General features: G+C 38.2%; 2 protein-coding genes across 2 annotated transcripts; both read left to right on the top strand.

The window, feature by feature from the left end:
* Positions 1-323: 323 nt before the first annotated feature.
* LOC131135140 (histone H3.3A) lies at positions 324-2,726 on the top strand. The gene is made up of 4 exons (XM_058081074.2): positions 324-478; positions 1,334-1,479; positions 1,628-1,781; positions 1,869-2,726. Exons 2-4 carry the CDS (start codon positions 1,352-1,354, stop codon positions 1,995-1,997), a joined length of 411 nt encoding a protein of 136 aa, XP_057937057.1. The 5' UTR covers positions 324-478; positions 1,334-1,351; the 3' UTR covers positions 1,998-2,726.
* A 371-nt stretch (positions 2,727-3,097) lies between these two features.
* Positions 3,098-6,627, top strand: LOC131135141 (histone H3.3A). The gene is made up of 4 exons (XM_058081075.2): positions 3,098-3,265; positions 4,332-4,475; positions 4,953-5,106; positions 5,321-6,627. Exons 2-4 carry the CDS (start codon positions 4,348-4,350, stop codon positions 5,447-5,449), a joined length of 411 nt encoding a protein of 136 aa, XP_057937058.1. The 5' UTR covers positions 3,098-3,265; positions 4,332-4,347; the 3' UTR covers positions 5,450-6,627.
* The last annotated feature ends 8,928 nt before the right edge of the window (positions 6,628-15,555 follow it).

Below are 15,555 nucleotides of genomic sequence, written 5' to 3'. Positions count from 1 at the left end.
TGAGCGAGATAGAGAAAGAGTGAGCGAGAGAAAGAGACAGAAATAACACATTATACAAATACACATGTGCCTATTTTATTTGGGTATATAATGTGTGTTTACGACATAAAAATGTTTAACGACATTTTGGGAGCCTTATTAATATTCCGAATTAAGTTAATAATGCAAACCACCAGAAAAAAATAAAATGGGATGTCTTCTCTTTTCAGGTGAAATTAAAAAATAAAAACTTATAAACGTGTTTTTGTAATTATTGCTTACAGTATAAATGTATTTATAGTAAGCTACATGTAATTGGTAATTCTGATGCAGCATGTGTGTATGTATTTCCCAAATGCATCATGGGAAATGTGCCTCCAAACACACTCCTATTTTCTTTTTCCCCCCCTCCTTCATTTTGTAGCGACAACAACGCGTAAGAAGACTCAAGAAATTAAATTCCAATTGAAGGCTGTAGTTTCGCACTAAGTTTCCAAAGGTAAGTGTCATGCTGTCAATAATACTTCAATATATCATTTAGTACGGTTGGTGTTTTCGGATGGATTAGTTTTTTGGTTTATTTTCGATCAAAAAGAAAACGCGAGTCGACCCTTTATCTGCCTGCTGGGTCAGAAAGCTGAAAAAAACATTCGCGTCTGCTCCACTTTATCTCGGAAATGCGCCTCAAGTGAGGGATCATCTGACAAAATATTGTACATTAAGCGACTCCCCAACATGTCTAGTGTCTTTTACATAAATAATATTCCACTTTAATATTGCGGGTTTTACACAATTCGACCGTTTCTAACGTCACCTTGCGATCGCTTAAGCGAATTTTTCTTCCCGTTTAGACCTTCATGCCAGTAACCAGCCATTATGCCCGAGTGTGTTTGTTTGCGCACACGGGACACACGGCAGGGGCGGTGTCACGTGGTTTTCTTCTAAAATAGCTCATTCTGAATCTGAAAATTTACGCTAGTGCTTCACGGGGATGCCCCGTACACCGAAACAAGCAAACCCTCGTCCGTGCGCAATGGGCGGGGTTTCACCCACTCTCATGTCATTGGTTGAAAGGTCCACAACTGCCCTCAAATTCTCTGATGATTGGACGCCTCCGTTGTCATTTATGACGCAGGCAGGTCATTGTATAAACTGCCGCGGAGACTGAAAACATACGTTTCCAAAAGCACATATACGTAATCTGAGTCATAACTTTTATACTATTATGTGAAATATATAACCTTTTATATTATTATTTTATATCCTCCATATCACCAACATCAACAACCACCGTCAATACATTTTAAAGTGTTTTTTTCTGCACTCATTAAGTGAAAACCTTCTGTACTCTCAGCCTTGATCCTTAGTAGCAATGGCCCGTACGAAGCAGACTGCCCGTAAGTCCACTGGAGGCAAAGCTCCACGTAAGCAGCTGGCCACAAAGGCTGCCCGCAAGAGCGCCCCGTCCACTGGAGGTGTGAAGAAGCCCCATCGCTACAGGTGAGACCCAAGCAAGACCGTAATCATCTAGTGATACCCCACTTGCATGTGCACAATTAGTCATTCCTCATCAGTTATGCAGACAACTATTGCTTCCCAATACTGGTGTGAGTCAGACAAGTGCAATATTTCTCCTGTCTTGTAAAAGGCCCGGTACCGTGGCTCTGCGTGAGATCCGTCGTTACCAGAAGTCCACCGAGCTTCTGATCCGCAAGCTGCCCTTCCAGCGCCTGGTGAGAGAAATCGCTCAGGACTTCAAGACGGATCTGCGTTTCCAGAGTGCAGCCATCGGAGCTCTGCAGGTATGTGTCACTCCAGGTATTTGTAAATACCTGCAGTCTGCCGTTATCATGTCTTTAAAACGCCTCATTGTTTGCAACCATCTCTAGGAGGCCAGCGAGGCCTACCTTGTGGGTCTGTTTGAGGACACCAACCTGTGTGCCATCCATGCCAAGCGTGTCACCATCATGCCCAAAGACATCCAGCTGGCACGTCGCATTCGCGGGGAACGTGCTTAAATGTTTTTTTTTTTCTCTCTCGATTTATGAAATGATCTCCTCGTCCCTCCCCCTTCACCATGCTTTCCTTCATACAGGTAGTAGTTTGGTTTGAGGTTCTCTATATATCATGACTGTGATAACCATAAATGTGTGATTATGTCTTCTTTGGTGCTACAAGTAGAAGAGGTTTTTTTTTCAGATATATAGTCAAGTATGTTTGAAACTTTTACACTCCTCTCTTTAGCTATTGCTATGAATTAAGTGTTTTGCTAGCCATGGGTAGTGTGTAATCTGGAAAGAGTTTAGAACATAGCAGAGACATTTTCATATCAGACGGACACATTCATTGTTATGACTCTTCTGTTGCTGCAAAATTGTTCTTTTTGTTTAAAATATACATTTCTTTTCAATGTTAAGTTCTCTTTATTCAACAATGGTGTAACCCTGTTTAATATTGTAACAGAATCCAACTGCTTTATTCTAGTTGTCAATTTCAAATGTCATTGCACAATGACTGCATGGTTTCACACTTATAAAACGGCATAAATGTAGCAAACTTGATTATACTCTGATTTTGGCCAAATTATCATGTCTAAGCAATGTTATGACTTTTTGTTTCTCTCTCAGGTTGCTAACCTATTTTTTTCCTACTGTGTATTTTATTTGTTTTTGGTCATTTTGAAGGCTAAAACATTTGTACTCCAAAAATTCACATAGATACATAAATAAAACTGATTCTTGTGGTTACACCGAGTGGGTGATTTAAAATGTTCATATTGAACATCTGAACCAAAACATGAAATATATTTTCATATATATGTAGTGGTAGTGGACAGATTCTACAATTTAATTTTTTTTAGTTTTGGCTTTTTCAAAATATACTTATTTATATAATATTCATAGTTGTAATATAATCAATTTGTATTTTATAAAGCGATTTAGCAAATGCTACTATATAACGAAAAGTACTTACTATTACAACCGGAAGTGATATTGATAAGTTAAAAGCCTGGAAAACTCCTTATTCGGTCACAGCAGCAAGCACAGCGTCATTAAACTAAAATAATAAAAGAGCGGCCAAACTTGTTTTGACGAGTCCGTCACTTAGCCAAACACGAAAGAACCACAACCCAAAGAAAACATGTCTTGAACCCTGTTGCATTTTGGGACACTTGATTGACACGGCGGCCATTTTACCCGCTGGACGCTTCCTCCCATTGTGGAAACGAAGAAGGAAATAGTCAAGCTAAACCTTTCTCACCACTTCTGTTCACTTTTTCTTCAAGGTAAGCCATTTAAGGCTCGCTGTTCGATTCATCAATGAACTTTAGTTGTTTTACTGCAACTTAGTGGGTTTTTGTGTTTATTTATTCGGCGGTTAAGCGATCGTTTTTGTCGTGTTTGAAAATAACAAACGAGGCGGTCGAGACGACAGTTGCACGTCGGTTCAGATGAGGCGGAATTTTGGTTCAAATTGTGCGCCTGTTCTGCTCGGCTCTGCGTCGCCAGCGGGGCCGTTCGGGTGTGCTTTATATATTTCTGAAATCCTTGGAATGTCCTCTTTATTATTCTTTCATCCGTCTGTACGCGGGAACAGCGGTTAGTCTGCAAATCCAAGTTGTTTACGTGCTGCTCCGTCTGCCTGGGTCTTCATCCCGTATGCACATCAAACCGCCGCCATCAGCGCGAGGGAGGCGGGTCCACAAACACTGGAAGTCAACTGTAAAGCCCGCCTCCTAACCAGGATGAACATCCGGATTGGCTTATATTTGGTGTTTACTTATACGAGCTGGTATTCGGGCCAATGGTTAAGCTTTTCTTCTTTGATTGATGTATGTCGCACGCTGGCACTTCTTTCAGTTGTTCAAAATCCAAAATACACAAACTCGACTAAAACAGTATGACCGATATCGATACAAAAGATGTACCAAAAGGGTGTATTTAGAAGTATACCGTACCAATGCTCAGTTTTCATTTTCATGATTGTAGTTTGCAGTATTGTCTTCTACTGACAATTGTGACTATTTTAATTCGAGAGGAATTGGGCATTGGTACCTCAAATTGCTCAAGTCACAGATATGTCACAAGTATTAGCGCTTGCTGTAAATAAAAACGGAGATGGCAATTGATATACTGAGCATGAGAATTATGTTGATGGTGTGGAATTGTGTAACATAATCTGTAATTTCATTAATAGTACTAGAATTGAAACAGGAGTTGAGAACTTTTATATTTTTTCCGTTCTGTTAAATAATAACAACCCCTTAATGTATCCCTAAATATCCTGGTAGTCCATCAAGGATGTCAAAATTCATCCCTGATTTGAATGTAAATTTTATCTTTGGACATCAGGTGATCCTTAGTAGCAATGGCCCGTACCAAGCAGACTGCCCGTAAGTCCACTGGAGGAAAAGCTCCACGTAAGCAGCTGGCCACAAAGGCTGCCCGCAAGAGCGCCCCGTCCACTGGAGGTGTGAAGAAGCCTCATCGCTACAGGTGAGAGAATTCGAAATAAACAGTTTCATCCTATAATAATTCATTTTTTTCCTGGAAAAACAGCCAGTCCGCCTCACCCTTCAACCTAAGTGGATTGTAATTTATAAGTACACAATAGGTTTAAATAGGTTTTAAAAAGTTTGCACATTTCCGGATTTTTTTTGCATGCCTGTATGTCACAGTTAAATATTTCAGATTGTCGAACAAATTGAAATATCAGTCAATGACAACACAACTGAACACAAAATGCATGTTTTTTTCAGTGAAATATAACACCCCACCACTGTACATAAAATACATAAGCATGCATGTACATAAAGTGTACATATACCACAAAAAGTAAATGCAGTTGTAGCACGAGGCTCAAAACTAGTCGAGATGCTAGACTGTGACTCAGATTCCATCTGGTTCCAAATCCATCATTCTGCCAATCATCATTATCAACCCCCCACCCCAATAATTTTTAATGTGTTTTAGGCCCGGTACCGTGGCTCTGCGTGAGATCCGTCGTTACCAGAAGTCCACTGAGCTTCTGATCCGCAAGCTGCCCTTCCAGCGCCTGGTGAGAGAAATCGCTCAGGACTTCAAGACGGATCTGCGTTTCCAGAGCGCAGCCATTGGCGCGTTGCAGGTGCGTGTCATCATTAACACGCGATTTTACAGCCAAAATGGAGAATTACAAATCCTACCACATGTCAATGTAAGATGTACACACTTTTCAAAATGGACAGCGGTCAGTTTGTGGGTGAATCTCTGTGTTCTTGAATTAAAAAACAAATCAAAAGTTCTCCCAGCTAAACATGATCTGCACGTTCTGACCTTCTGCCACGTGTTGTGCTTTTCAGGAGGCCAGCGAGGCCTACCTGGTGGGTCTGTTTGAGGACACCAACCTGTGTGCCATCCACGCCAAGCGTGTCACCATCATGCCCAAAGACATCCAGCTGGCACGTCGCATCCGCGGGGAGCGTGCTTAAATGTTTTTTGTCTTTCTACTTTTCACTTTTTCTTCTTCACCTGTTTGTCCCCCCCCCTCCTCTCCTGTGTAAGTAGTATGTAGGGAAGATTTATGATATATCAGGTGTATAGTTGTGTTTTTCTTAGTGCTCTCAGTGGAAGACTTCTATGGTACCCTTTTTTTTTCTGTGCATGTACCAACTCTTTGGTGATGAGATCTCCTCATGTACATATGTCCTAGTTGTCTTTACTCTGACTCCACGATGGGGTGGAGACCATTGTAAAGGATACAAAAATACACAAATGACTCTAGTGCAAACTTAGTAGGGACAGACAAGAGGATGGCTGTTTATCCGCTGGGGGGGGGCTCACGGTGCTTCTTTCCAGCATGGTGCTAGATGATCCTCTTGTGCTCTCGATCATGCACCAGCCTCAGCTCCCGGGTTTGCAGAGATCACCGCTTTGGTGGTCTCTCCGGCTGGATTCTCTGTCCCTGCATGTTTCCGCACGAGTGCTGGCTTCAACCCATCAGCATTTCCGAAGACAGTGATTAGAATATTGATTATTGCTGATAGTCACAATTTTTGCTTCCGTTAACTGAGTGGAAATTCCTTTTCCACAACAATACGAGGCATGGAGCTGAGGGGAACAATCTAATTTCAACACAAGAACAAAATCAAGCAAATATATGAACAGCTCTGGCTTCTAACATTGAAACTATTTTAAAATGTAATTTTTAAAAATAAGGATAAGTGGAACTCAAAATTTTAAGCGACTTTCCTTGAATAGTTTAATCAACGCTTCAAGTTGCTGATGCTTTCATATTGATGGCAATTTGTCTTTAGATAAACCTTATTGGCAGAAAGGTTTATAACGGCCTAAAGTCAAAAGTATATTTCTCAAAACAATAAAAATGTAATAACTATTTTTTTATTTAGTACCTCATGACAGATAATATTGATCACGGTCCCTCTGCTTCTATTTGCTTTTCGTTTTCCTGCCCGTCGATCATTTGTACATTTTCTCAGGTTGACTCATCACCCTTATAACTTAATTATTACTATTTTGTTTTTGTGTGTGGAGTTATTTTTTCTCCATTTCTTTTACGGAAACATTAGTGGTGATGTTTTAATGAAACAATGTTTGTAATTCCCGGATTTGTCATATAAGGTGGTAATAAATGGATGTTACACACACACACACACGCTTTGTGTCAGTGATTATTTTACATCTCGTAATGTAGAAAAAGTAGTTGTTAGTTCTTACTGAAGAGTAGGAAATGTAAACAATGTGTTTATTATTCATGATAAGCCAAGCTGCATGTTGATTGATGCATGAGTTGTACCACTAGGTGGCAGCATGGCCCATCAAACTGGACTATTGGGCAATTGACAAAGCTAAATTCATGGTGTTGATTGCACTTGACACAATCTGTTTTTCTTCTATGCAATCTTTTATGTTGCTTCAAGAGAAAAATGCAACATTTTATAATGTAATCATTGCATTGGTCAGCATGTTTTAGTGCTGCATTTAAGTACTTCGAAGCACAACGTCATCTTATTCTTATAGTGGTTATTGTGGTTATAGCCACAAGAATCACAATCAGGGGGAAATGATCATTAAATTCATTTATTCATCTTTCTACTTCCTTGATTAAAATATATAAAGCAATGTCCTCGGCCGTATTCATTAGAATGAAAGAAACTCACATCCCCGTGTTTCTGTGGCCTTGGCTGTTCTCATTACAATGAAACCCACACAGACAAACAAACATCTAATCAAACACCAGACTTTAATCCTGTTGTTTAGAATGGGCGGCACTGGACACACATGCACACACACATATGCACACACACATGTGCACGGCTAAAAATGGATATTCGCAAACAGAGTGATGTTTGCACAGTCACATTTGCATGAAAAAGTTAGTTAAAAATCAAATATATGTTTTAAAAATAAGCAAAAATACTTATACTGTAGTGGTGCAGTATAGTGTCTGGTAAAGCACAAAAACATTACTTGGATTGAAGGCAAAAGTACACAAACTCAAGACAATTAAGTTCCATGAGCATTTATTCAAGAGTGCCAATGAGCAATCCAATACATTTTATTAATTGAATGCTAACATATCTGCTAGTAAGTCTCGATAAAAAAAAAAGACTTAAAATCATGACAAATTAGTATATCTTATCAATTAGTTTGCTGAACAAATTAATCTGTGAAGTAGCCAACTTTATTTGTTTCCAATGATCATATATGTTTTAAGGCTGTAAATGCCCTCACGACACACTTTATACACTCTTTTCAGAGAAACATAACATTTTCTCATATGTTAAACACTCAAAACTCGTTACAGCGTATTAAACAAGTTCAAAGTTTGTTTGAATCTTAATGATCAATCTACTAGATTGGACAAAATAAGTTAAGTAACTCACCATATTCACTGCTTTGACTGTGCTTCCTCCTGGCGCTGGCTTGGCTGTAGCGTTTTTGTATCCTTGTTAAAACACATTCCTTCTACTCCTTCATATGAAGATTCATTTAGTTGGTTTAGCTTCTTCTTCTACTTTATTGGTGGTTAGCAAGTATCTCAGGCAGTTTGCAGTTTGCTAGCTATGGCAAGAAGGAGATTGACAATAGTTTACAGCCAATCGGGACACAAAATAAAATGGCGTGTTCAGCCAATAAGGACTGTTTGGGGCTGTATAATTGGCCCCCTGTTGTCTGCTAAGGGTTCCAAATTACTATTAATTACTATTAACAAAAAATAAAAACAATTATGTATGGGGTGGGCAAACTTTTTGACTTGCGGGCCGCATTGATATGACAAAATTTAAGGGGGGGGCAGACTATATATTTTACACGTAACAGTCCACCTGGTATTATTGTATCTGTAAAATTGTCATGCAATCTGCTATTATTATTTATTATTTTATATTTATATTTAAATATTTAAAAAATAATAAAATATTATAATAATTACAATAAAATTAAAATAATAATTATTATATTATTATTATGTAAAATATGCAAATATAACAATAATATTATATATAATTAATATAATAATTAGCATTAATATAATAATTATAATCATCATAATAGTTCTAATAATAATTATAATAATCTAATAATAATAATAATTCTTCTTATTATTATTATTATGTGCTTGTGTCCCTTTTTCAGGAGCACTTTGTAAACAACAGACCATGCCAAAAAACGAAATTGATAAAACCATCAAAAGGTTGGCTCAGGCCATGATGCCAGGTTGTATGTTGAGTTTAAATGAAATACTTTGGAAAGATTGGGCGGGCCGTATTCAAACACTTGGCGGGCCGGATGTGGCCCCCGGGCCGTAGTTTGCCCACCCCTGGGTTAGAGTGTAAGGCTGCAGGGTCTGGAATTAGGGGTTTGGGTGAGGTGTTAAGGTTAGAGTTGTTATTGGATTTAGTGGGTTAGCGGTTTTCTTATTTCCAACACAAAGTAAATAAAAGTGACAAAAACAAAAGAGTCACAAGTAATATGTCCGAAAAGGGTTGGGTTCTGGGTTCTGGGTTCTGGGTTCTGGGTTCTGGGTTCTGGGTTCTGGGTTCTGGGTTCTGGGTTCTGGGTTCTGGGTTCTGGGTTCTGGGTTCTGGGTTAGGTTTAGCAATTTAAGTTAGGTCAAAATGGTATCCACTTGTTGAAAACTTGTAAATGAAAGATATGTACATGATGGATATGCATCCTGTATATACAGTATTTCACGCTAATGGGAAGTGTGTGTGTGTGTGTGTGTGTGTGTGTGTGTGTGTGTGCATGCGTGTGTACAACAGCGCATTCACCTTCCCCAAGGTCTGCGTGGTGGCTCTCCATCTGTGGCACTCAGGGGATTACAGCCAATCTGTCTGTCTGCTGCTCAAAGTGCTGACCATCAGAGCAGCACCAGATTAACACAGTGCAGGGATTGGTGGACGGGATGGAGTACGACTGTGGGCGAGGAGGGGTGCGGTTGGCGTGTCGGAAGAGAGGGGTGGATGTTGAGGAAGAGAGAGGGTGGGGGTGGTGGAGGGGAGATGAGGGAGCAGGTTGAAAGGCCGAGGACGGATTAGTACACAACTGGTACACGATGAGGCTTGTGGGGTGACAGAAGGGGAAGAAACAAACCAGATGTTTGGGAATTGGGGTGGGGGTACATTAGACTCCGATGCCACGTCCACATGACCCCTCAACCTCCAAGCACTATATGACACAATTGACGCATACACAGTAGACCAGGGGTCTCAAACTCAATTTACCTGGGGGCCACTGGAGCTAGGGTCTGGGCAAGGCTGGGCCGCATCAGGTTTTCCAAAAAAAAAAACAAAATTATTAAAAACAGAAAAATATTTAAAAAATTTCAGTGCTTTGGTTTCGATTTTCTACAATAAAAGCTCTGATAAAACATTCCACTGTTCTCAAATATCTTACTTTTTATTTTTCTACACAAAATAAGATGAAAAATAAATAAACAAATCAAGAATAAAGAAAATCAACCAATCAGTAATAAATAAATATAATAATAATAATAATAAAAACTTAAGAAAGCACATATAGTTGGTGGGTGGACAAATGATTTTTTTCAGATTAAAATGAACAAAGCATTATTAGAGCCCTGTAGACATGACAAAACACGACTATAGTCACATTTATACTCTTTTTATTTACAACATATTGCGCAACTGCAGGGTCTTGAGACACATGCTAACTCGCAAACTAGAGAGCTAGCGACCTAAACGGTAGCCTTCAAGTTATTTCCTTTCAACTTAAATAGCCAAAAACTTACCACTTCCACACGGATAGGGAGGATAACTATTAACAGTTATTTAACCTTTAACATGAACATGAATAAAACGTAATAATTTTTTCTGGGTACATGATACCATACAGCATCCATATCAAACTTGCGCGGGCCGCACTAACATTAAACTTTCATATCAAGGCGGGGGCCTCAAACTAGTGTCCTGCGGGCCACATTTAGCCCGCGGGCCGCGTGTTTGACACCCCTGCAGTAGACCCACAGTAGATCAGATCAAGTCTTCAGTATACATGGGTGATTTACTACCAGCTTTTCCACAGGAAAACACTCAAAGATTCCCTGGTTGGGAGCCTACTAAAATAAAAGACTACTTACATACTTACATACATATATATATAAGTATACATATAAATTGAAGATAATCACAGGTAAAATAACAGAAGTTGGGAGTGGTGGGAGGCGACAACGGGGGGTTGAGTGGGTTCAGACTCCATGAAGACTTGCTGAGATTATTACAGTGTACCAGAGCACAATAAGTACATGGGTGGGGTTTCAGGGGGACATGAGACTTGAGGGGTAGGGGGTGTCCCAGGGATTAACTGTTTTCATTGTAGGACAAACAGTAATTGGTAGCGCGGCACGGTTCCATACAAACACAACATGCTGGTCAATAAGGACGGGTTTTTGGTTTTTATTTACGTTACATGCAGGAGACTATGGACACTTGAAAGACTGTTCTTTTAAAACTGTTCTTTTAATGAAAATATGGGTAAGGTGCAGTTTGTGTTCAAATACTAATAAATTAATAAATTAATAAATTAATAAATTAATAAATTAATAAATTAATAAATTAATAAATTAATAAATTAATAAATATGTATTAAAAAAATAAAAATACAATACATACATATTATTATTATTAATGATAATGTTATATTATTATATATAATGTAATAAATTATATTATCATAATAATTATAATAATGATAATATTAATTATTACATTAATAAAACATAATACAAATTGTTAATAAAAACTCCAATAATAACAATATAATATTATTTATAATATAATAAATATAATACCATTATATTTAATTATAAATTAAATATATTTATATTTAATTTACAAATATAAATAGAATATTTATAAATATTAAATATAATATAATAAATAAATACTAATAAATTAATAAGATCTGTTTCTTCTGACCACCCTCGGCCATCTCTGTGTGGAGTTTTCATGTTTTCTCCGGGTACTCCGGTTTCCTCCCACATTCCAAAACATGCTAGGTTAATTAGCCACTCCAAATTGTCCATAGGTATGAATGTGAGTGTGAATGGTTGTTTGTCTATATGTGCCCTGTGCCCCCAGGTCACACTTTGACACCCCTGATGTCGGACAGTGGTGTTTTGTACACACCAATAAAAGACTCACATTACACAATTTTACACTCATTAAACAACCCCCTGAAAAATACTTATGATTATTATTAAATTTTATATGAAGTAATATATTCTATACTCAAGTGAAATGTAATTTTGCCAAGTTCCATTTTCTTTCTTTCTTTTGCTTATTTTCTTACTATCTAAAGAAAACACGTTCTTGTGGTCTCCTAAGCTCTGTCAACAAGTGTACATTTTCAATTACATGAAGTTGTATGATGTAATGTGTGTGTAAGTGTGTACTGCTGTGTGTACTGCTGTGTGTACTGGCCATGTGCATCTGAAGTCACAGTGCAGTGGAACAGAAGGGAGGGAGGGGGTGGGGGGCAGTGATTTGGGCCTCTACAGCGCCCCCTAACATATTTCAGGGTAAACGCACCTAATAAATATTATTTAAAAATCCAATCCACTTTATTGATAAGCACATTTTATAAACAGGATTTCCAAAGTGCTGCACAGACTAGCAAAATAAAAAGTAATAATCCAAAACTAAAAGATCATTTAAGAAATAAAATAGTAAAATAGATATTAAAATATAGAAAAAAGAAGCAAAGCAATAAAAGTATAAAAAATAAAACAAATTAAAATAAAAGGAAAGAACTAAAAGACACAGAACCATACGACTTACTCCGAGTTAAAAGCCAGAGAATAAATATGGGTTTTAAGATAAAGTGAAAGATAAATAAAAATATGAATAGTACATCACCTTTACATTTACATACATTGTTATTAATTGACCAACTTACTTACTAAGCCTACTTACTAATTGTGGTTGTAATTTGTATGTGTGTAGTACTTCATCTTGTCATATTGAGAGCTTACACCAGAGGTGTCCAAAGTGTCCCAGGGGCCATTTACGGCCCGTCACTCCATTTCTTTTTGGCCCGGGACACAATGTAGAAAGAAAATTTAACAAAAAAAAGCACAAATGGGAAAAAGGAACAATGTCAAGGGAAAAGCTTGAATTGTTAACTAAATAACTATATATATATATATACATAACTTTAAATAACTATAAATAACTATATATGTATATGTATATATATTAATGTATATATGTAATATATATATATAAGTTGTTCAATTAATAACAATGTATGTAAATGTAAAGCTGATGTACTCTTCATATTTTTATTGATCTTTCACTTTATCTTTCATATTTTTCTTATTATATGACAATGAAAAACGTCAAGGGAAAAGCTTGAATTGTTAACTAAATAATATATATAGCTTTAAATAACTATATATATATATTACTAATTTATTTGTTTTTAAAATAAAATATTTAATAATTTATTACAATTTATTAAATAAATTATTTGTATTAGTTTAGTTATTTAAAATTTACAATTCAAGCTTTTCCCTTGACATTGTTCCTTTTTCCCATTTGTGCTTTTATAGTTAATATATAGTTATTTAAAGTTAACAATTCAAGCTTTTCCCTTGACGTTTTTCATTGTCATATAATAAGAAAAATATGAAAGATAATGTTAAAGATCAATAAAAATATGAATAGTACATCAGCTTTACATTTACATGCATTGTTATTAAATGACCAACTTATATATATATATTTTACATATATACATTAATATATATATATACATATATAGTTATTTATAGTTATTTAAAATTTTTCCAAATGTTTTATTGCTCTCTGACAGGGACAAATAATCATTTTCGATTCAGTTCTTGTATTGCATCGTCAATAAAAAAATTGTCATTAGACGTTGCCGGTAGATCAGCAGTCAAATTATTGCCAAAACAAAACCAATCAACCTGAGCAAATTGATCATCTACAGACACGTAAATAGACTCAACAACCAAAGCACGAGTAATGCAAGCGTGGACGCAAGTTTAATAAACATTTATGACAGCACAAACACGCTGGTTGCCGTGTTGTTATTTGTTAGCAACGTGCAGACTTACGTATAATAGCGTCTGAGTCACAGACATGAAACAAACATGTTGACTTGTTGTTTCCAAAGGATGCGTGCGCTCGTATTAGTGTGTGTTTATTGCATGTTTGTCACTTAATGGAGGTACCCACTGACCCCCCACGCCCGCCCCATCAGTTCGGGATTGGTCTGCAGCTCCAGCTCGGAGGATTAAAGCATGTTTCCCCACTTTTTGTCCCCTGTTCCCCTCCTCTCCTTTTTCCTCCCGCTCCTCTCCCCGCATCACATGATCCGTTACATCACGGGATTGAGGTCAGAACTGGATTAGGGCGAGCTATGCAAGCAAGAGAGAGCGCGGCAACGCTGGAATTACTGAAAGTGATGGAGGAGATGCATGCATGTGTATCTATTGGGGGGGGGGGTACGGCGGTCAGATGGTTCGCAGATGAAGAGAACAAGGGAGATGATGAGAGATGGAGGCAAAGCGAGGAGGATGCAGTGGAAAGCGAAGGTTTAGTCTAAAAGGGGGCTTGAACAATGCAAAGGTCATAAAGGTCATGACTGATGCTGTAAACGCAGCAAAGTGTCCATTTGGACAAAACACGGCTCGACAAACCAAAAGCTTGAGTAGAAGTAGACCAGTAGAAGTAGTCTAGACCAAACTTCTTAAAAGACTCCAAAAACATCCTGATGTAAAACCTGTGGACTACGGTCTTGGGCTTTGGGTCGTGACTGACAGGATCAAGATCATGGGTACAAGCTGGAGTAGAACCGCTGCTCCATATGAGATGGCCGGAACATCTGCTCAGAATGCCCCCCTGATGCCCCCGACGCAAGTGTCCAGGGTACTTCCAACCGGTAGAAGGCCTCGGTGAAGAACCACAGCCCATTGGAGAGACTATGGCTTTGTGATCCGTTGGAAGGAGCCTGAGATAGGGAAGTATGCTTAGGCTGCTGCCCCATGATCCGGCCTTGGATAAGATAAGATAAGATAAGATAAGATATGCCTTTATTGGTCCCTCAGTGGGGAAATCTGCATTGCACAGCAGCAAGAGTACAGAATCAGTTAAGCAGTACAAAAATACACATATACACATATACACAATACAGATCAAGGGTTTGAATCTCTCGAGAGTTTAAATGTTCTGGGTCTTCTCTGAGGTCCAATTACTGGACTATTAGGTTCATTGGAATCTCGAAATTGTCCATTGATGTGAATGTCAATTTGGATGATTGTTTGTTTATGGGTTCCCCTACAAAAAAAACCACTTCCTCCCTGCCATAGCTGTGACCTCCCACACCATGAAGGTCATGGAGACGATGCAGGTTTGTGCAATTCAACTCAAGAAACTCAACATTTAGACCAAGCACTGTACTTCCTGTATCATGTTCTTTGATTTCTTGTCCACCTTAATACAACACCAACCAGGCTGCTAAGGTTGGAGAGGATGTGGACGCCCCCCTTATCACCTGGATCATCACCTGGATCATCACCTGGATCATCACGTGGATCATCACCAGGATCATCACCAGGATCATCACCTGGATCATCACCTGTATCATCAATGACCTGTGAGGCTGCAGATGCGTGTGTTTGGCCGTTGTCCACAAACTCTTGGGTGCCTTAATGTCTGTTACAAAGTGCTCCACATCTTCAGCATCATCTTCTTTGCTTTTGTGTGTTGGGTAGTTTTATCCTTAAAGTTAAGGATAAAAAAAGCCGAGTCAGTTGGCAGGCTGGCTACATTGGAGGATCAGAGACCGAATGCTAGGTGAGATCTGACCTATACCTACAGCAGCCTGGATAGTCCAGATGTCTGAAGGAGTACTACAATAAGTCGCCTTCAGAAATATATTATTCCAGTGGCTCTCAACTACTTCCTGTCATCCCCCAAGGGACACAAATTGATTGAAAACTTTTGAGAACCTTCTATCCATCCTTTTTCTATGCCGCTTAAGAGTATGCTGGAGCCTATCCCACCTGACTGGTACTGGTACTCTCTGG

This window comes from Doryrhamphus excisus, linkage group LG8, assembly GCF_037039965.1.
Source record: "Doryrhamphus excisus strain RoL-2023G ecotype Guam linkage group LG8, RoL_Dexc_Guam_v1.1, whole genome shotgun sequence".
Classification (NCBI taxonomy): Eukaryota; Metazoa; Chordata; class Actinopteri; order Syngnathiformes; family Syngnathidae; genus Doryrhamphus; species Doryrhamphus excisus.
Note: the sequence above shows the minus strand (reverse complement) of the source record. Positions and strands in the feature narration are given on the sequence as shown.

What these genes read in the sequence shown, in the direction of transcription:
- LOC131135141 (XM_058081075.2), top strand. Translation starts at nt 4,348, where the DNA reads ATGGCCCGTACCAAGCAGACTGCCCGTAAGTCCACTGGAGGAAAAGCT. An exon ending in AAGAAGCCTCATCGCTACAG is followed by an intron (nt 4,476 to 4,952) that starts GTGAGAGAATTC and finishes AATGTGTTTTAG; the next exon opens with GCCCGGTACCGTGGCTCTGC. An exon ending in CAGCCATTGGCGCGTTGCAG is followed by an intron (nt 5,107 to 5,320) that starts GTGCGTGTCATC and finishes TGTGCTTTTCAG; the next exon opens with GAGGCCAGCGAGGCCTACCT.
- LOC131135140 (XM_058081074.2), top strand. Translation starts at nt 1,352, where the DNA reads ATGGCCCGTACGAAGCAGACTGCCCGTAAGTCCACTGGAGGCAAAGCT. An exon ending in AAGAAGCCCCATCGCTACAG is followed by an intron (nt 1,480 to 1,627) that starts GTGAGACCCAAG and finishes GTCTTGTAAAAG; the next exon opens with GCCCGGTACCGTGGCTCTGC. An exon ending in CAGCCATCGGAGCTCTGCAG is followed by an intron (nt 1,782 to 1,868) that starts GTATGTGTCACT and finishes AACCATCTCTAG; the next exon opens with GAGGCCAGCGAGGCCTACCT.